The 21637-nt window shown below is 42.2% G+C and overlaps 1 protein-coding gene across 1 annotated transcript in view; it reads right to left on the minus strand.

Annotated features, from left to right (window-relative positions):
* CHTF18 (chromosome transmission fidelity factor 18) overlaps nt 1–21637 on the minus strand; it is a 61295-nt gene that overhangs the window by 6952 nt on the left and 32706 nt on the right. Inside the window, exons 15-19 of the mRNA XM_044657116.1 lie at nt 18979–19135; nt 16307–16531; nt 15178–15327; nt 7437–7567; nt 715–859 (exon numbers count right to left, since the gene is read on the minus strand). Coding sequence (XP_044513051.1) covers nt 715–859; nt 7437–7567; nt 15178–15327; nt 16307–16531; nt 18979–19135 — 808 coding nt within the window. The remainder of the gene's footprint in view (nt 1–714; nt 860–7436; nt 7568–15177; nt 15328–16306; nt 16532–18978; nt 19136–21637) is intronic.

The raw sequence follows: 21637 nt of genomic DNA on the forward strand, positions 1-21637 counted from the left end.
ACGGCAGGATTAGGATCAACTGTAGGGAAGGATGGGGAAAGCAGGAGATGAAAGTTTGGGGAGCCAGATTTGGGGTTCAAGAAAAAGGAAAGTACTGGTAATATGAACTGGTGGGCCCATTATCAGAGGTCTTTTGGGAGCCACTGGATAACTTTGTGTTGGAGCTATTACAGAAGGGATTTGTGCTTCAGTAGGGCTTAGATGAGATCTTTTCTGTTTCAGAATCATTTTAAGGCCTGGGCTATCTCGGCTTCAGCTGTCCTGAAGATCAGTCCTTGATTTTGGTACTTAAAATCTGTCCCATTGGTATGGGGGTAGGGAAAGGGGGCTTTGCTTCCGAGAATTCCCCAGTGCCACTTCTAAGAAACCAGAGCTGGTGTTCTACAGGAGATGGAAATGAAAGGTCAAACTCTGTGCATCGTTTCAAATCACTTGCACACCAAACAAGATAGGATGACAAGAGGTAGTCTAATGAGCTCTCTCCCTTTCAAGGAGTCAGTGGCAAAGAAAGGGAAAGCCAGTGAATACTTATCACTTGGTTTCTCTTTAAGGGAGAAAAGCAGCCAAAAGAATCACTAAAAAGAGATTATAGGTCTGTGGGGCATGCAGAAGCAGTGCCCATCTCCATCCTCCCACCCTCTGGCCAATCCAGTGTTTCCCCTGCCCTTCCATGAGATTGAGAACCTGTATCTATGGTGCCCAGGTTCTGTTCACCTGGCTAGTGTATCGAGCCTGAACAGCATTTTCCATTCTTCTCATCTTCTCTAGCTCAATTTCCCGAGCAATGAGTTGCTTGGCCTGGTAAGTCATCTGCTTACGGGCAGGAAGATCAGGGAACCGGCACACATCTTCTATGTTCCTGGTGGTTCACGGGGAAGGGAAGAAGACAGAGGAGAGCAGAACTGAAACCCAATTCTAACAATGGGCAACCCATTCTTTTTTTTCTTCCCCTTTTGGGACTTTCACATTCTGTGTTTCACCTAAAATAGACTAGCTTGCTTAAATTTAACATTGCCTCTCCAGTCATTTGAACAAACATTTTGCACAATATTGTGCTTGCATGCCAGCTCCTCTGTGAATCCAGAAGCATTTACGGAGTAACTGTTCTGACCCAGGCTCCATGCTAGCTGCTAGATACAGGTATATAAAGAATGAAGCATCTCTTATGCGCAAAAGGTCATTTTCTCCCTTTTCAAAATATCTTGTATTTACTTATTTGCATATAGGTCATGTCCCCCAAGCAGAAAGCAAGCTTCTGGAGATTTAAGGCATTATTTAATTTTTGACTCTGATCCTAGCCCAGAGTAGACAATTACAGAACTGAAGTTCTTCTTGTGCCTCACTGTGGCATGAAGGTGATCCTAGGTTCTTGAAAGGAATGGCCAAATAAGTTATGGCATGTGATTGAGATGGAATACTACTTCAACATAAGAAACAACAAACAGGTTAATTTTTTAAAATGGAAAGACTTACATGAAAGTGAAACAAGCAGAACCAAGAGAACATTATATACAGCAACAGAAATATTGTTTAAAGAATGACTTGTGTGTGTCCAACTCCAGAGAAACATATAATAGAAATATAGCAAGTCATAGTTTTATATATGCATATATCTTTTTGTTCAATGATGATCTCTCTAGCACAGGGAAGAGAGAGGAAATACCTGGGAATTTTAATGAAAACAAACATATTTTTAAGAAAGGATGGAGAGAGAGAGAGAGAGAGAGAGAGAGAGAGAGACAGACAGACAGACAGACAGACAGAGAGACAGAGGGAGAGAGAGGGAGAGAGAGAGAGCAAGCAAGCAAGAAAAGCTATGCTAACCAAATGATAGTTCTGGGGTGCTACCTAGTTGGAGAGGCTTGGAGTATAGGTCCTGGTGTGGCATGGAGGGTTACTGTTTCAGGATAAGGCTAATTGAATTTAGAAAGGCTCATTTTCCAGAAGAGTTCAAGTTTCCAGAAGGTTGCCATGGGTGATGAGTTCTTTTGGCTTTGGATTCACTATAAGGCACAGGAAAGGATGTGATGAGCATCAATGGAAGGAGGAAGTAAATATAAACAAGATTCCGAACCTAAGTCTGTTTTCCAACTAAGCAAGAGTTTAAAAAATTAACTTCCTTTTGTTTTAAATCCCAGATTGAAACTTCTTTCTGTAGTTGAGGGCAGACACCAATGGCTGATTCACAAATGAGCTGTTTTAAAAATATGCACATCAGCACACACAACCGCATACACACAGCCTAAATAATACATCATGGTGCCTCTACAATTGAAAAATAGATCCCTTGCAAACATTCCCAGAAACAGCTTACTGGCTGCAGTGAATCATATGTGAGAGAGCCAGACCCAGAATCAGTTAAGGTGCCAACCCTCAGAATTCTCCTTAGAACTTCAAGGGCAACCTTTAGGGAAAGACACCAAAGTTTTGCTGGAAGCCACAGCCACAGAGGTTGTACCTCCCATCTCCTGGAAGCACACTTTGGAAACAGCTCAGCTTTGCCAATATTTATAGATATCACACACATAATAAGAGGGAAGGTATGGACCAGGTAAGGAGGGAGATGGAGTTCTAGAGGTGAAGAGCAGAGGAGAAGATGCAGAAATATTGTTTAAGGAGCATGCTGAATGGAAATTGATGGCCAAGAAAAAGAAAAGAATGAAGGGAAGATGGAAGGTTAGAGGGTAAGGAAAAAAGGGAGGAAAAAAAGGAAAGAAAGGAGAGAAGGAAAAAGGAAAGAAAGGAAAGGAAGAAAAAGGAAAGGAAGGAGAGAAAGAAGGAAAAAAGTAAGGAGGGGAACAGAAAAATGGATCAAAAAATGGAAGAAAGGGAAGAGACAGAAGAGAAGATGAAAAAGAGGGAGGAATTTACACTGGCATCTGACTTACTAACATCCACAAGTGATGAAGGAGTAACTATGGAGGGAAGCATCTGGGGAATGGGTGGAAAGTGTTTTCCGAATGACTGAATTGAAGAGACATATTTTTGGATCCTCTCTCTCCACTTCAACACAAATAAGCAAGTCAACTGTAGAAGAGGCATCTAGATGGCTCAGTGGACTGAGAGTCAGACCTAGAGATGGGAAATTCTGCGTTCAAATGTGACTTCAGACACTTCCAAGCTGTATGATTCTGGGCAAGTCACTTAAACCAAGTCACTTATAAGACAGAAGGTAAGAATTTAAAAAAAGAAAAAGATCCAGCCGTATAGTCAAACCTTATTAGTATGGACTGACTGGGGTAGTAGGAATTTGAATTAGGGACCAGAGTTACCACTTAGGTTACTATATACAACAATGCAAACTGTGTGTATTTACAGAGTGAAGTCTAAGATCCTGCCAGATTTACATGCTAAATAAAGCACATGAACCCAGTAATGGGATGCAAAGAAAAGTACCTGAAAAGTTTATTCCCTCAAATTGTTTTTTTAAACTCTTACCTACTGTCTTAGAATCAATATTGTGTATTGTTTCCAAGGCAGAAGAGTGGTAAGGGCTAAGCAATGGGGGTTTGACATTGACTTGCCCAGGGTCCACAACTAGGAAGTGTCTGAGGTCACATTTGAACCCAGGGCTTCCCATCTCTTGGCTTCACTCTCAATCCACTGAGCCACCTCCATGCCCCCTAGACACTGCATATTACCACTTAGTTTTACTATATGCAGTCATGCAAACTGTGTGTATGTTTAGTAGGGTCTGAATTAATAAGGGCTGACTGTATAAGCACTTGGGAAGTTCATGCAGTATCCTATTCAGTCCTGACAACCAGTCACTACTTCTAGGGCAAAGCAGCAACCTATACGGGGTTAGTCACTCACATGGCTGCGCTCTGGAGCACCTCCTACCCCAGGCTGCTGGAGCATCCTTGCCGGATAGAGGCCCAGGCCACTCACCCTTCCTCCCTCTATTCCCTGGCAAACCCCAGGGCTCCGGCAGGGAGGTCCTCCGTGACATTCTGAGCTGTCTCCATGACGACAGTCGAGTGATGCTGCAGGATGGCAGGAAGATAGATACAGAAGTAGACCAGGCCCAGAAGGATCAAGGCAATCGCCAGGGGCACACCCCAGTCAGTGATGAACAGAGTTTCATGACACCGGGCCTGGAACATTCGGGATACGGTGCCTTTGGCTCCCTGGCTGGCGTCTAGAGAAATGGGGCTCCCCAACTTGTGCAAACAGCCCTTGGCTGCTGCCACCCCTAATACTCCTTCTTTCACTGGGAAGAGAAAACCATGAGTCTATGCACTAAGAGCTCTGCTCTCTCCACTTCCAAAGCACACGGATGGTCAGCTCCTAGACCCAAGATAGGCAGCTGGAGTCCTGAGCCTGAATGGTTGCCTGTTAGGAAGGCAGATCTCTGGAGTTCAATGAAGAGGGCCACCCTCACAGCCCACTCCAAACTGGAATGCTACAAGCCCCAACAGCCAATCACCTTTCTGGTGGGAGCGGTCACTAAGCCCCTTAATGGAATCCAGGGTGGGGGATGTGGAAGAATTCACTCCTAAAGCGTAGCTTGAAAAGTCATTTTTGAAGTGATTGTGTCCTGTCTTTTCCAAAATCAGAATAGGGTGCTTGTTTTGACTAATGGCTCTCCTCTCTTACCCCTGCCTGACCAAATGTAAAATTTCACTTCTCTTAAGCCTGCTATTTTCACTGCTTTTCCAAGTCCTGAGAATTTTGAGAAAGAAGAGTATGGTGATGTGGTAAAAAGGATTTTGGAGTCAGGAGACCCAGGTTCAAATCCTGTTCCTGATATTGGCTGTGTGGCTTTAGGAAGTTACTTTCTTTAAAACTGTTTGCTCACTGTAAAAAGGGAGCATTAGACTAGATGACCTTCAAAGGTCTCTTTCAACTCTAATATTTTGTAATCTAATTGCAGGAGCTATTTTTCAAGATAAAAAATTGGTTTCCCTCCAGAGTTCTAATGCAAGTGTACCATGTCTGTTGCCTCTTTGTTATTTTTCTCTTTTTAAAAACCTTTTCCTTCTGTCTTAGTATCAGTTTTAGGCAGAAGAGTGGCAAAGGCTAGCTAACTGGTGTTAAGTCCCAAAGTCACACAACTAGAAAGTGTCTGAGGTCACATTTGAACTCAGGTCCCTCCTGACTCCAGGCCTGGCTCTCTGTCCCCACTGAGTCATTCAGCTGCCCCCTTTGTTATTTCCCTTGAGTACTACTCCCTGCCTCTGTCTGCAGAAGTTCAAAGGTTCAGTTGGATGAGGCTCATGGGGTACACGATATAGGGAAAAGAATACTGGATAGAGAGGTAAGATGCCTAGTTTTCTTCCTGATTCTGCCAGCAGACGAGTCAGTTTCTACCTCTTGGATCAGATGATCTATGGTGTTCCTTCCAAGAATGAGTAGGTGTTTTTAGGGATATCGAAGGCTAGGGAAGATTTGAATTTGGTAGCAGGAAGAGAAGGGACAAAAGAGGAAAAATGGGAAGAAAGGAAGTTGTCATGGGGAAAAGAGAAGGAAACTAAGAGGAAAAGAGATCCTTTTTTCATCAGGAAATCTAGAAGTAAGATAGAAAGAAGGAACCCTTGGAATTAAAGATCAAGTAGGGAAATAAGGAGATTAGCTCAAAGGGAGAAGGCATGAGGCAATGAGATGTGTTTAAAACCCACGTGAATGAAGATAAATGGGATGCTGAGGCTTAGTTGGCCATCTGCTCCCCACCCGTAGAGTGCCAGAAGTCCTTGTCCTTCTGACCTGACAAGAGGACATGGCTGGAAAGCTTATTATACAAGCCTTGCTCAGCAATGAGTGAGGGAGGCCCCTGTGTACTGGGCACTGCTAATTCTCTCTTCCTTTAGCTCTTGGAGTCTTCTGAAAGACCCCCTCAAGTTAATTTCAACTTCAGCACAAAGACCATTTTAAGGAGAGAGTGAAAAAGATAGAACTAGGTAAATGCTTTTGAATCCTCAGCAGAATTCTGGCAATAATGCAAACAAGATACTTGGTTCTAAAAACAATTTTTTAAGTAACATGAAAAAGATTTATATCCTTAAGTGTTGGTTTCTGGGAACTTCTCAATGTGATAATTTACAAGCACAACAAACATTTCTCACATGACTTCTCCAAGGGCCAAGAACCAAACCCAAAAGACTCTTAAAAGTTGGGATGGAGAAGGTAGTGTTGCCAAGTGGATAAAAAGCTGGCCTCAGAGTCAAAAAGATCTGGGTCTTCAAGTCCTGCCCCTGCCATACACTGGCAGAGTTTGGTCATTAGCAAGCCATTTAACCCCTTAGTATCCCAGCTCCCTCTCTAAGACTTTACATTACAAAGAAGATTGTTGTTTATGTTGAGCCACTTTTTAGTCATGTTTGACTCTTCATAACCCTATTTGGGGTTTTCTTGGCAAATATGCTGGAGTGGTTTGTCATTTCCTTCTCCAGGTCATTTTACAAATGAGGATACTGAGGCAAACAGGGTTATGTAACTTGCCCAGGGACACACAGCTAGGACATATCTGAGGCCACATTTGAAACTAGGACCTCCCTCTCCAGGCCTGGCTCTCTGTCCACTGAGCCACTAGCTACTCCCCACTATGATACTCTATAATTTCTAAGATTCTTTCAAGAGGGTTGACTCTTAGGATATCTGGGAGATGGTGAAAGATATTGTCATTAGTGCTTATAAATCATAATGTTAGAAAGCTCTCAGAAAATAAGTCTGTGAACCCAATACAGGAAAAAAAAAAAACAGTGACTATCTCCACCTTTGGGAAAATAAAATAGTTCATGGTTTGGTAGAGATCCCTAGACTTAAAAGCCAAAAGACTTGGTTTCTTGACCCAACTGACACTTATTATGTATCTCTGGGAATGTCATTCCAGTCAGTCAGGCAGCCTTAATTACACTACTAAAATTTATTTCTTTATATTAATATGTTAATTATAATATAAATGGATAATAAATATTGGCAATATTTATTAAAAATATTAACTACATGTTACATTCATATGTAATAAGTACATATTAAGAGCCTGGGTACCAGGCATTGCACTTAACACTGCAAAGTTATTCCATGTCTGAATCTCCATTTCCTCAGCTATAAACTAGGGATAATACATACTTTCCTAACTTGACAGATTCCTTTAAGTGAAAAACTTTGTAAAGTGCAAATTCCCTAAACAGAGACAACATGACTGCACTGGTAGAAAAGGGATAGTAGGTTTGACCCTGGAGGCAAAAATACGAAGGTTCAAGTCCTGCCTCTGGTATATAACGGATAACCCTAGTCACTTTTTCTCTTGGGGTCCCGGGTCATTCTCTAAGACTATAAGGTACAAAGAAGCTGTCAGCCTGCCTTAGTGGAGAGTTTCCACAAGGTTACCTTCACTGACAGGATCACAGGATCAGAACCCACTCTTGCCACCCACACAAAATACCCGAGAGATGGGAGCCACGGGCATTGTCGTTAATATTCCTGAGACTTACGGATCTAGCTTATATGTGTACATCCCATCGGGGGTTCGCTCCTGATGGTAGGTGAGATTATAAGCCAGCATGATGTTTATGAGGTTGGTCAACTGCTGTTTCTCTTTATTGCTGTACAGCTGGGTGCTCACCTGGAAAGAAACATTGGAGAGGGAAAGGGGCTCAGCCACTAGGGAAAGCCTTCAGGGTCCTAGGGGAGATCGCCAGCTAAGAGAACCCCATGTTGACAAAAAAAAAATAAACCCCCAAACCAACAAACCAAACAATAATTATATAATACAAGTACTCCACAAATTTTAAATCCCAGCATACAAACAGAGCTGGCTTGGCCTGCATACAAGGGTGGCTATTACTACATTCTTTTCTTGCCATGTTCAATCATTTTTTCAGTCATTTCCAACTCTTCTGGAGGTTTTCTTGGCAAAGATATGAGAATGGTTTGACATTTCCTTCTCCGACTCATTTTACAGATAAAGAAACTGAGACTGTGGATGAAGTGGTTTGCCCAGGGCCACACATCTATTAAAGTGTTTGAGGCCAGATTTGAATTCATGAAGATGAGCATTCCTGACTCCAGGACTGGTACTCTATCCACTGTGCTACCTACCCTCTTGCCATGTTCCATATTCCCTCAAAGAAACAACATTCTAAGACAGCAGTTAAGGCTTCCATGAAAAGCAGTATGATGCAAAAGAATAATGGATGGGGAGAAGGCAAGCTCCACGTTCAGACAATTATTAGCTTTGAAACCCTGGGCAAGTCAGTCTCTGAGCCCCAATATTATCTGCCTCATGAGATCAGTATGAAGCAAGCACTACAGAAATGGGGCTTATTACTGTTATAATGTAGCTGACTATACACAACTGTCCTTTCCTCAAAACTTCAAAGGGTATCAGAAGGATCAGAGAGCTAGATAAAGGAAACTGAGGCCCAGAGAGATTGAATGATTTGTCCATGGCCACACAGCGAGTAAGAGTCAGTTGCTGCCTACCCAGTATAGAGATTTAACACTTCTATAGTGGCTGAAGAAATGTAGGAAAAGATATCTTGAAGCTGGAAGAGACCTCAAGGGACTGAGATTCCACTTAAAGATGGGGAACTTACTACTTTTCAAGGCAGTCCATTCCATTCTGGAAGAGTTCTAATTATTTGGAAGGTTCTCCTTATACTGAATTGAATATTGCCTTTTTGCAACTTCTGCTCATTAATCTTAAGCTCCTCCCACTGGGGACAAATAGGACAAAGTTGACCCATCTTCCACATGAAAACATTGGCTATTTGGAGACAGCCATTGTGCCCAAATTCCAGTCTTCTCTACTTCATGGTAAAAATCCCCAGTTACTTCAACTGTTGTTCTACCAGCATGGTTTCCAGACCAATCATCAATGAAGTTGTCCTCTTCTGGATGAGCTCCAGCTGGTCAATGTTCCCCTTAAAATGTGGTACCCAAATACAAACACGATACTACTCAATACTAGAACCATCAGGTGGATTGATTCTAAGATAGAAACTGAGGGTTTAAAAAAAATAGAACTATCAGTTTCCTTGTTTTAGACTTCATTTAAACAGGTTTATGGCTTCACTATTTCTTTTACTGGAGCAGATGGTAACTCATCTATGCCTTCTCCTCTTATATGATTCTTGCTCATGATCTTCCATCAATTTCCTTTCTTCTTTAAAAAAAAAACAAACAACAAACCCTTACCCTCCATTTCAGAATCAATACTGTGCATTGGTCCTAAGGCAGAAGAGTGGTAAGGGCTAGGCAATGGGGGTTAAGTGACTTGCCCAGGATCACAGAGGTAGGAAGTGTTCAAAGCTAGATCTGAACCCAGGACCTCCCATCTCTGGGCCTGGCTCTCAATCTACTGAGCCATCTAGCTGCTCCCTTTTATCATTTTTCCAGAGAATGCACTAGAGACCTTCTTCTAGGTCCTTTTCCACTTTAGGGGTATTAGGGGAGTACTCTGGCTATCCATCTGTTTTCTCTTCCTTGCCCTTGTTACGTGACCACCTGCCTCCTTTTCTGATGATATATTTCTTCAATGTCTCCAATACATCCACTTGAGGGTAAGGCCATCATTAGAAATATGTTGCCGCTTGCTTAAGTTTCCTGTGAATTCTCTCTCAATACCCTTTTGGGCCACCTGTGATCCTGATTTCTTGATGAAAGTTAAATAAAAGATTTCACAACCTATAGTATCACTAAGAGAATAACTACGGAAAAGTCTTTGAACAGGGGAATAGCTTAATATTGTTAAAAGTAGGGCAAAAAGGTAGCACAGTGGATAAAGTGCCAGGACTGGAGTTAGAAGGATTTGAGTTCAAATCTACCCTCAGACACTTCCTAACCCTGATTGCCTAGCCCTAGCCACTATTCTGTCTTGGAATTGATGTTGAGACAGAAGATAAGGGTTAAAAAAAAAAAAAAAACACGGCAAAGTTTCTTAAATGCAACCTAGCCTGCATTTTTCTAATTTAATTATGGGCTCAATTTATCATATCTATAGTGCTTGCCTAAAATACATGCACTGATAAAATCACTCAGTGGATCAGTTATTTAATGGCATGCTACATATAATCTGGCTAACAGACAGTTTTCTGCCTATGGATAATTAGGCCAATCTCTTTTTATGGATCTCCTTGACAAGATCCTCCACCATCCCAGGGGCTTGATGCAATCAGTACAATATCCTCCCCAAAGTACTTGGGAGCTTTTCACCTCAGGAGGGAACTTCTTCCATCTGCAATGTGCATAAAACATCCTCTAGGATGGTGGTGAACACTTCTGTGAATTCTTTGTTCTATTCCTTTCTTTTTCCTTTAAAAATTTTTTTATAACTCTTACTTTCTGTCTTAGACTCTATAGCAGTGGTTCCCAAACTTTTTTGGCCTATAGCCCTCTTTCCAGATAAAATATTACTTAGCACCCCCTGTCACATACTATCACCACCCCCTTACATTTATTCACCGCCCCCAAATGCACCTGAGGCCATCATTGCTCCCCTGGATCGCTGCAGCACCCACAAGGGGGCGGTGGGGCCCACTTTGGGAATCACTGCTCAATAGACTGTGTATTGGTTCCAAGGCAGAAGAACAGTAAGGGCTAGACAATGGGGGTTAAGTGACTTAGGGTCACACAGCTAAGAAGTATCTGAAGCCACATTTGAACCCAGGACCTCCCATCTCTAGGTCTGGTTCTCAATTCACTGAGCCATCTGCTGCCCCTAGTTATGTATATCTTGAATGAAGATGAAAAAGTAACCACCTGGGAAAGCAGCTATGGATGTTTTCTTAACTGTCTTTTGGAGAATGACCAATGAGATTCCCCCCACCTCAATCTTTTACCTTCCCCTCTTTCTGAGCTAGCCTGTAAAGCAACCTCCCAATGCTTTCAAGATTCTGTGTTGTCCTGCAGGAGTGGAAACAGAAGAAAAACAACTGCTTGAACACATGGGTTGAGGCAGACATGATTGGGGTTGAAGAATCGAAACTACCACACCAAAGCAACTACCAACAATATGGAAATAGGTCTTGATCAATGACACATGTTAAAACCAGTGGAAATGTGCATCGGCCATGGTGGGGTGGGGGAGCTTGAGGGGTGAAGGGGAAAGTAAGAGCATGAATTATGTAACCATGTTAACTTTTCTAAAAAATAAACATTAATAAATGTTTAAAAAAAAAGATTCTATGTTGTCCAGGATGGATTTCTTCAGGATGAATTTGGTCTGGTGCAGTCATCCTTCCTAGCTACATCTTCCTAAGTGCTATTTCTACTTCTTCGTATGGGGGGGGAGGGGAGGGTCCAATTGGTGGTGGTTCCTTTCACTACTGATGAAAATAGATTGCCATAGAAACAGTGACCAATTTGTTCTGCCTTCTGTCTGTTTGTTTTCTTGTCAGCTTCATCCATTAATGCTCTTGGGAGGATGAGGCTCATTTGGGTCTCATGTCAAGCGATATGGAGACTTGGCTTTTTTGTAGTAAAAGCAGACACTTCTCATGATATTCCACTACCTTCCTTTTCTGCAGTGTTTTACAAATGAGTTTGTACTTTTAAACTGGCGATGCTTTTGGTTGTCGTTTTCCTGTACTTGCCAAGGAGATGAAATATTGGATGGCTTAAGTAAGTGTCTAGGTTCTTTTGAACTTGACATTGTTCTATTTTACATAAGTTAAACCTTAGAAGGAAAATTGGGGAGGGGGGGAGAGAAGGGAGGGCGTGCGCAGCTTGGTGGCTCAGTGGATTTCGAGCCAGGCCTGGAGATGGGAGGTCCTGGGTTCAAATGCGGCCTCTGGCCCTTCCTAGCTATGTGACCTCGGGCAAGCCATTTAACCCCTATTGCCTAGCCCTTACTGCTCCTCTGCCTTAGAACTAATGCACAGTATTGATTCTGAGATGGAAGGTAAAAAAAGAAGGAAATAGTGGTAATCTAGGTAGTTATCTTTGCCATTTCCCAGTTTCCTGGGGCAGCTATGTGGTGCAGTGGCAAGAATGCTGGGTCTGGAGTAAGACTCATCTTCTTGAATTCAAAACTGGTCTCTAACACTTCCTAGCTATGTGACCCTAGGCAAGTCACTTAATACTACTTGCCTCAGTTTCCTCATGTGTAAAATGAGCTGGAGAAAGAAATGTCAAAACACACCAGCATCTTTTCCAAGAAAACTTCAAATGAGGTCATGAAGGATCTGAAATATCTAGGATATTTTGAACTTGACATTGTTATAACTTTTACATCATTTAAACTTGAGGAGAAAATGGTAGTAATCTAGGTAGACATCTTTGCCAATTCCCAATGTTCCATATCGATGGTTCATTTGATTAAGTCAGATTGGAGCTGTTGAAATTGTCTGAAATTGTTGAAATTGAAATAGTGACGACTTTTATTTTGATGGAGATTTTGATCTTTGCCCTAACTAGTCAGTAGCTTGATGGCAAGTAGAAGCAAACTGGGATCTATTATATTAGCTGTTTCTTATCTGTTGAGTTACAATCCATTTCATTCAAGGTAGTAGAAGGAACACTGGCTTTAAGTCAGAGGACCTGGGGTTTGGACTAGATGCTCATCATTGGCACAACCATGGACATGCCAATTTTCTTCTCTGGGCCTTATCTGTAAAATGAAAGGCTTAGACCAGATGGTCTCTGAGGTTCCTTTCAGCTCAGAATCCATGATCTTTATGCTCATTTTTTGTAATAATTCTCAGTATTTTTCATGCGTAATGCTTTCCAACTCTTTTCCAAAAGAATTGACATTTTAGAGGTGTGAGGGGTACTGAATAATCTATAGGCTTTCTATCTCATTTCTTATACCTGAAGCATATTTACCAAAATATTTTTCAGCCTCATTCCCAGTGCCCACCTCTGCACTCAATTCACTAGGTATCAATGTATGTTTGACTTAATTGAAGGGATCTTGTCACATTCTTCCTAAAATTTTTCTCCCTTTTCATTTTCTACACCTGGTAGCTATAGGTTTTTTGTTTTTTGGTTTTTTTACCCTTTATCTTCCATCTTAGAATCAATAATAAGTATTGGTTCCAAGACAGAAGAATCATAAGGGCCAGGCAATGGAGGTCAAGTTGATGTGGGCTGCCATGCAGACAGGTTAGTGTATGGATGGTGACTGGTTGCTACAAGGATGTAGGCAGGAGCTCTGTAACCAATCAGCATGGGCACTGTACCAGGGACTTTCCCTCCTTGGAGCCAAGGTGGTTAACATATCATTAGCATCTCATTTACAATGTAGTTTTCACCCCTCTATCCCCACTTCAGAAACAAGGTGAATCATGGGTAAAGTGACATCAGTTTCTTGGGTATGGCAAGGCTGCAACTATCCAAAAAATTGACCCCTTCCCTGAAAACTAAGCAAAACAAAAAGCATTCCTGAAAAGCTCTTGGGGCCTTTCCATCGCCATGGGCAAACCATCACCACCCCTCCCTAAAAACAATAAAGCTTGCTCTATATGGAAACTGCCTGAGTTGTCAGTTCTTAGGACAAAACCCTGATCTCTCTGCCCACATCAAAGTGACTTGCCCAGAAGTATCTGAGGGCAATTTTGAACCCAGGTCCTCTTAACTCCAGAACTGGCACTCTTCCACTGTGCCACCTAGCTGCCCCCTAGTAAGTGTTTGAGGGCAGATTTGAACTCAGGAAGGTGAGACTTTCTGACTCCAGGCCTAGTACTCCATCCCCTGAACCACCTAGCTTCCAGGTAAGTTAATGTTTATGGACTATCTAAAAAGCTATTTCTAACCATCCTCTGGTCCCTTATCTGTCACTCTGTTGGCATTACTGTGAAGCAAAAGGGCGACTACACAAGACCAAAGGTCATTAAGTTTCCTTTGTTTCAAGGGTTACCAGAGCCAAAGAACTGAGAGACCAATCTACTGAAGTACCTCTCAGTTCTTAACTAGGTTAGTTCTTGGACAGCAGATTCGGTCTTCATTGGGATCTTTCCCAACCTAATAGAACCTGCATTCTACTATGCACTCAGGAAGTACTTAATAAATGTTTGATGAATTGCTGACTTCACAAAGCTTGTGCTCCTCTGGTGGACGCTTTGAGAACCAAGCTCTGCAGGACAAGTCACTGTGGACACTACAACTTTTCTTTATTTGTAGTCAGAGGGAAGGAATAAGAGAGAACAGATTTGGGGAAAACAGAAATGTACACAATTAATTGGGTTAGCACCCTTTAGAGATTTAAAGTCACTCTGTTAGCTTAGGCACATAAGCAGGAAAATAATCTTGTTTGGTACAGAGATTGAATTAAAGTCAACAAACATTCATTAAGTACCTTCTATGTGAAAGAAACTGTCATACTCAAGGGCTACAAAGATTAAAAAAACAAACCCAAATCTCTGCCTTCAAGGAGCTTACATTCTTCTGGGACAATACATAAAAATCCTGGAAATGTTTTTGAAAAACTGCACTATTTCTCTAAAGTTTTTAAGTGTTCTTCTCCCCAAATTTCTCTTTCTTTCTCCCTATCTTTTCCTTTTTTTACTTTTGGGCCTTCACATCACTTTCTTCTTTTGTAAAGAGAAGATTTGGACAATGATCAGAAATAGAAATTGATCTCTGTAGGTCACATATATTTAGAAAATCACAAATTAACATGATCTATATTGTACTGTATTTTTATTTTATTCAATGTTTCCCAATTACATTTAATCTGGTTCAGTCACACTAAGGCATATCCACCTATGAGTTTGACACCTCTGGGCCAGCTGATTATAATCACTTCTTACTGGCTCCAAAACTTTATGATTCTAAGATTCTATGACTAACATGGAGAGAGGAGTGGAAAATATACTATACTGGAATCTTCGAGTCTCAAGCTTATGAGAGGTGTCTATGGTCTGGAAGGAGACACAATCAGTAGTATGGGTCTCCTTACCTTTTCTGTTCCCTTTTTGTTCTATACAGTAGTGAGGGAAAAAACATTCTGGTCTTATGGGAGACCAGTCTCTTTTTTATGGAGGAGTGCTCTGACTGATGGAAGACACATGGATACTACTGTCCTGGGATACTTTCATTTAAAGAGGAAAAAATGGTCCCTTTGCCAACTCTTATGGAAGAGAGATAATTTCTGCAGAAGTGAGCCCTGATTCTGTGCCCTTCCCTTGTAGATCAAGGATTCAGATTGTCCCCACCATTATCTTTGAGGTGATTTGGGGTGACTACGCCTCCATTCCCTCACCTCACAAACCCCAAACCCAGAAACTGACTTACAGGGCGAAGTTTAGGGGAGATGATGTCCAGGAGTAGACAGAGGGCTTCCAGGATGAGGGACTGTGGAGCTGCACGGCTTCGGGCAGTTGGTGTGACTCCTGATACCAGAGACATAATCAAGTTCTGTGTCTGGTTCATTTTATTCAGTGCCTGGAGATGGGTTTCAAAAGAATACATTTTAAGCAAGTGGTCTGATGAGCAGCTCTTCCCCACCAAAAATGACAAGGTCTATCTCTAGGGGAAAGGGCCATGGTACAATAGGCAGAGAATATGCCAGGGCCCACAGGAGAGTCAAATGTGCACATTCTGGAAGGGATGAGGGCAATGGCATGTTGTTAGCACAGTGCAGTGAGGGTAGATTCTGAAGCTGGTTTTTAAAACTGGTTGGGAAGGAAGGTGGGTAAGGGATGGCCAGGATCCATTCCAGGAAGGAGACCACCACAGGGATCCCAGAAGGTTCCAGAAATCAGAATTCCCAAGAGCTATTTGGTGGTATCAATGGTAAACTAAACAGAGAAAAGATAGAGACCTCTTCTCTATTTCCAGGACTCTCAATCCCCTGTGCTCTTCTTAAAAAAACCAAAAACCAAAAAACAAACAAACAAAAAAACAACCCTTACCTTCTGTTAAGTATCAATTCTGAGGCAGAAGAGTTATAAGGGCTAGGCAATTAGAATTAGGTGACTTGCCCAGGGTCACAAAGCTAAGAAGTGTCTGAGGCCAGATTTGAATTCAGGCTCTTCCAATTCCAGGCCTGGTACTCTATCCACTGTGCTACCTAGCCACCTGACAAGCCCCTCCTGATTTATCCTCAGTTTATGAGATCTATTGCTAGGTGAAGAGGAAGATAAGTCATGGTTAAAAAAATTTTGTTGTTTTTTTTTTGGAATGGATAGAAGTTGTAGGGTATTGGACTGGGGGATGGAGAAAGGTTCCATCTGGCTATGCTCCCTTAGGTACAGCGGAATAAAAACAATTTAAAAATTTTAGAAGAAAGAGTGTTGGACTTGGAGTCAAACAGATGTCAACTCTAATATTAGGAAAAAAGGGAAAACCCTGCCTCAGATGAATGTGGGTTTTGCAATAGTCTCTTTAGTTCCCCTCCATCCCAAGGGGCTGGGCCACTTGCCTCGTGTTGGCTATTGGGGTAGGATATCCTAGGGACGCTGTTGGCTGCAAAGAGGAGGTGGAAGGCCACAGGGAGGAAAGGAAAGTATCTCATGAGCTGGAAATTCTGGCCATGTCGGACAGCCTGGTCCAAGATGTCTTCAAATATCAACCAATCCATGGCAGTACACACAGAGTTTAAGGTAGAATCTTTGAGCTTCATGTTCAGGAAGTTGTCATAGAGGCCCTAAAGTGGAAGAGATAAAAGGGAACCCTCTGAGCCGATCGATGGGTGAGGGATGAGGGTCTGGGAGGGAAAGGGGGCTAGATATACAATGCCAACGTTCTCCACTTCACCCCTTCCCATTCAGGCTTTCCATCCTCCTTCCCCCAGGACTGCTCCAATAGCCTCTTGGTAAGAGTCATACACAGCTGGTTGCATCACTTCCCTACTAGAAGTCCTTTGCTGGATTTCTGATTGTCCAGAACAACATGGATGACCAGACAATCACAGGGATTATCTCCAACATGACTACCACATTCCCCAACCTGACCTTTTCCCTCTAGCTTTTTGCTTTTTTAAAAACCCTTACCTTCCACCTTAGAATTGGTACTAAATATTGGTTCCAACGCAGAAGAGTAGTAAGGGATAGGAAATGGGGGTTAAGTGACTTGTCTAGGGTCACACAGCTAAGAAGGGTATGAGGCCACATTTGAATCCAGCACCTCCCATCTCCACGCCTGGTCTTCTATCCACCAAGGCACCAAGCTGCCCCAACCTCCTCCTTCTGTTATACAAGCTCCCAACCTCATTGTTTCGTAGGCAGAGGTGGTTCCTTAGAGCTGCTACCTGGAGCCCAAGCAGCAACTACGTGGGTACAATTGGGAAATCTCCTCCTGTGTGTCCTGTCATCAGATTGCGTAGGGCTGTGGCTGGTGCCCTTGCCCTCCTGGGCAGTGAGTCAGCCTGGCTCCTTACATTTGGGGAGTCCCACAGAAGAAGCAGACATGGCTGAACTGCAATCTGTCCCCTGAGACTTCTTTACATTCTCTTTCCTCCCAAACCCACCCTCCTTTTTGCACAATGAACCAACATCCTCCCAGCTATCCAGGTTTATAAACCTCAGTGGCATCTCTGACTCCTGTAGAATAAGGATAATAATAGTGACTGCCTCCCAGGGCTCAAATTCAACCTCAGACACTTATTATCTGGGTGATCCTGGAACAAGTCATTTAATCTCTATTAGCTCATTTCCTCATTTGTAAAATAAAGATGATAGCAACTACCTCCAAGGGGTAGGAGAAGGCAGATAGGTGGTACGACAGATACAATTCTGGGCCTGGAATCAAGAAGACATTCTCCTGAATTCAAATCCAGCCTCAGACATTTACTAGCCGTGTGACCTCAGGCAAGTTGCTTTGATCATTTGCCTCAGTTTCCTTATTTGTAAAATGGGCTAGAGAAGGAAATGGCAAGTCACTCTAGTATCTCTGCCAAGAAAACCTCAAATGGGGGTCCTAAAGAGTTGGATACAACTAAACAACAACAATTACACAGGATTGTTGCAAGGATCAAATGATATAACTGGAAACACTTAGCAAGGGCCTGGCACATAGTAAGCATTATGTAAATGTTAGTTATTATTAAAACTGCATGGGGTTTTCATAATAATAACAATGTTTAATCATAGAGCACTTTAAATTTTATTTAAAAAATATAAAAGTTTATATTTATCTATATTCTCCATAATAACCCTGTGGGGTGTAATATTTCCCAGATTGCATTTGACAGGACTGAGGCTCAGAAAAAGAGAAATGACTTGTCTGAAGTATCAGGAAGGGTTGAAGCTGGAATTTGTATCAAAGTTTTCCAAGGCTCACTTCATTCTCATTTCTACTTCACTACACTGCCTGTCTTTGGTAAGCCTCAAATAACTTACTAGTCCTACAGCTAAACACAACTCCTTTTCATTCACTGAAATAGCTCAAATCCTATTTTAATTCTATCCAAGGTGATGGTGGTAGGAAGAGTTCAGTGTTCCCTAAGGCTCCCCTGGTGAGTATATCTCATCTGGGCCCAGGGAAAGAAGGCCCAACCACCTGCTCATCTTTCCAGGAAGAAGAGTTTAACAAAAATTAAAAACACAGACAAAAAAAATCAACAAACTGGGATTCCATGTGTACTTTTGCATCATTACCCAAATCCTTGCCTCAGCTCACCTGCATTATCAAGTCCCAAAATTAATCCTCCAAAACAAACCCAGGGCTGAATTCAAAGTTTTCCTGGAAGCCCAGAGGGATGGTTTCCTGTACAGGCCCACCCACGCTAGCTTGTTAATCTAAAGCTGCTTTCCGGGAGAGAATCCCTAGTTTACCAAGGACATGGGCACTGATGAAACTGGGAAGCAACAAAGACTTCAAATTATTTAACCCTTCACACCAGAGCATTATGGGAGGAGTGAAAAGAGTGCTGAATGTGGGAGTCAAGAGCACTGCCATGGAGCACTGGTGTGACCTGGGGCAAGTCTGTTCACCCTGAGGGCCTCAGTTTCTCAGCAGAATGCAGATTATAACCCTTGTGCTCTGCTGCTCACTACACTTGTTCCCATAAAGACTAGAAGAAGGTTTGCTTGTACCAGAGAAGCTCTGGAATCTCAGAGGCAAAAACATGGGTGAATGTGGAAATGGCATTACCTGGGCCACCTTCTCGTGGTCCCCGGTGGAGGTGGTGATGTGCAGGATGTGGTGGAACCTCTGGGATGACGTGTGGAGAGGACCCCTGCCCCGAGGGCCACTGTCACCATCGAGGAGTGCCTGGTCCGGCAGAAAGAGGTCCTGACCGATGCGCTGTCTGGAGATGCCAAGGAGAGAGATGAAACACAGGCCTCCCAAACCACCCCATCCCTTTGTTTGCTTCGAGATGTTGCTCTTACAAAATCCTTCAGGCAAAACTAACTTCAATTCTTCCCACCTTCATGGTGATGCCATTACAGAAAGAGGTCTGGAGACTTGATCCTAAGTTGGGTACTAAATTATCTGCTTTTGTTTTTACTTTTTAATCTTTTTAAAAATTATTATCCTCCATCTTAGAATCAATACTGTGTATCAGCTCTAGGGCAGAAGAGTAGTGTGAGAATGTATTTTTAATACATTGTATTATTTCTATATCAGGGTCCTAGATTATAAAGGCCTCAAATCAGTTCCGGTTTATTAGGGAGAATTCCTGAGCCAGTTCTCAGAGCTGGTGCCATTCAGTCTATAGATTTTTGCATCCTCTTTGTCCTGGGGAGTGTGGTCCTTCCATAGATTCTGTTCAACAGGAAAGTTCTGCAATGACACTTTTCTGGCATACACATGAAACTTAACCTGTTAGTTTTGGGAAAGGCAGAAGGTCTGATGGACCACCTCCTAATTAGCTGATTGCCAATTAGAGATGTCTTGGGATGAATAATGAACTCCCCAAAATGCATATAGGTACCTGTGTCAGGATATTCCATTTATTTTATGATGATAAAGTCATTTGATGACAATTAGTATGTCTCAACTGGCCAAATAATAAATTATTTTAAAATGAAGAAATACTGTCTCTCAAGAATTTCAGATACTACAGTGATGAGGGCTAGGCAATGGGAGCTAAGTGACTTGCCCAGAGACACAGAGCTAGGAAGTGTCTAAGACCAGATTTGAATCTAGGACCTCCTGTCTTTAGGCTTCTTTCTCAATTCACTGAGCCACCTAGCTGCCCCCTCAACTGTCTATGTTATAACCAGGGACAAGTCCCTTCTCTCTGGGGCTTTGTAAAATAAGGGAGTGGGCCCCCATGGTCTTAGGGAAGACTGAGATAAACTATCGACTAAGGTGCCTTTCTCTTCTGATGGTCTACAATTCTCTTGCAGATGAGTCAAAGAAGCACTGAGGACCTTCTCTGACAGCAGAAGCAAAAGTAGCACCAACAAAGGAAATAGGTAATAATTGCAAAAGCATCGCTTTTGTATACATATTCATACACTTGTGAAATGATGGAGAGAGTCCTAGATATGGAGTCAGAGAAGAGAGTTTAAATCTTGGCTATCTGGGAACCTCTGCAACCTTAAGTAAGCCATCTCTCCTTTACAAGTCTTGGCTTCTCTACTTATAACACAATGAGTGTTATAATTACTACTTCAGAGGTTCTCCACCTTTTTTGTGTCAAGGACCCCTCGGGTGGTCTAATGTAACCTTTAGACCCCTTCTCAGAAAGTTTTTAAATGCATAAATAAAATAAATGGAACTATAGAGGAAAACAATTATATTGAAATATAGTTATCAAAGGACAAAAACTAAGTTCATGGTCCCTAGGTTAAACACTTCTAAACAATATGATTGGGAGTCTCTTTCAATTCTGACTATATTCCCTTTTTTTCTTTTCTTTTTTTGGGGGGGAAACTCTTACCTTCTGTCTTAGAATCCTTATTAAATATCATTGCCAAGGCAGAGAGTGGTAAGGGTTAGGCAATTAGACTTGCCCAGGGTTGCATAGCCAAAAGTTTCTAAGGACAGTTAAACCCAGGACCTCACATCTTTAGGCCTGGTTCCCTATCTACTGAGCCACCCAGCTGCCCCCTCCAATATTCTTTATTCTAAGGTTCCATCTCTGATATGCTACATTTCTTTGTATACATGAGTTGAAAAACAATAACAAAATACCAACAGCTACACGAAGTGATACTGACAGAGGGAGAAAGATAAGGAGCATTGAAGAACTAAGTGAAGACAAAAGAACTGAGATGGGGAACTCTTCCTGAGCCAGTCTGCAGCTGTTTCTCTCAAGGGAGAAATAACCCTAACATATGCCTCAGTAGTTCCTGAATAATTACTGTACTCAGGAAAATTTATGATAATCTACTAAGAGTGTTGAACACCTTAGAACACTATGTAAATGTTTATTATTATTATCATCTCACAGGTGGATGTGACCTCAAAATGGCGATCTGGTCTAGCCTCTTATCTAAGGCTAAAAAGATTTGTTCAAGGCCAAAGTTATGGAAAAGTGAGAGGGCCAGAGTCCAGATCACTTCCTTCCTATATGACTGCAAAGCTTATGAATAAGATGACATGAGGAAAAAGTTATATTTGGTTTAGTATTCTGTTTATGGAAAGGATGATACTAGGAAGTTGGGAAAGAAGGGCAAAGCAAGGGAAAAGAAAGGCAAGAAGGATGAAGGGTGAGAGGGAAGGAGGAAGAGAAAAGAAAGGAAAAATGGATAGAGGGAGTAAGAAAGGAAGGCTAAAGGAAAGGGAAGAAGGGAGGGAGAGAGGGAGGAAGTAAGAGAGGAAGGAAGGAAGGAAGGAAGGAAGGAAGGAAGGAAGGAAG

This window comes from Gracilinanus agilis, chromosome 1 (genome assembly GCF_016433145.1).
Source record: "Gracilinanus agilis isolate LMUSP501 chromosome 1, AgileGrace, whole genome shotgun sequence".
Classification (NCBI taxonomy): domain Eukaryota; kingdom Metazoa; phylum Chordata; class Mammalia; order Didelphimorphia; family Didelphidae; genus Gracilinanus; species Gracilinanus agilis.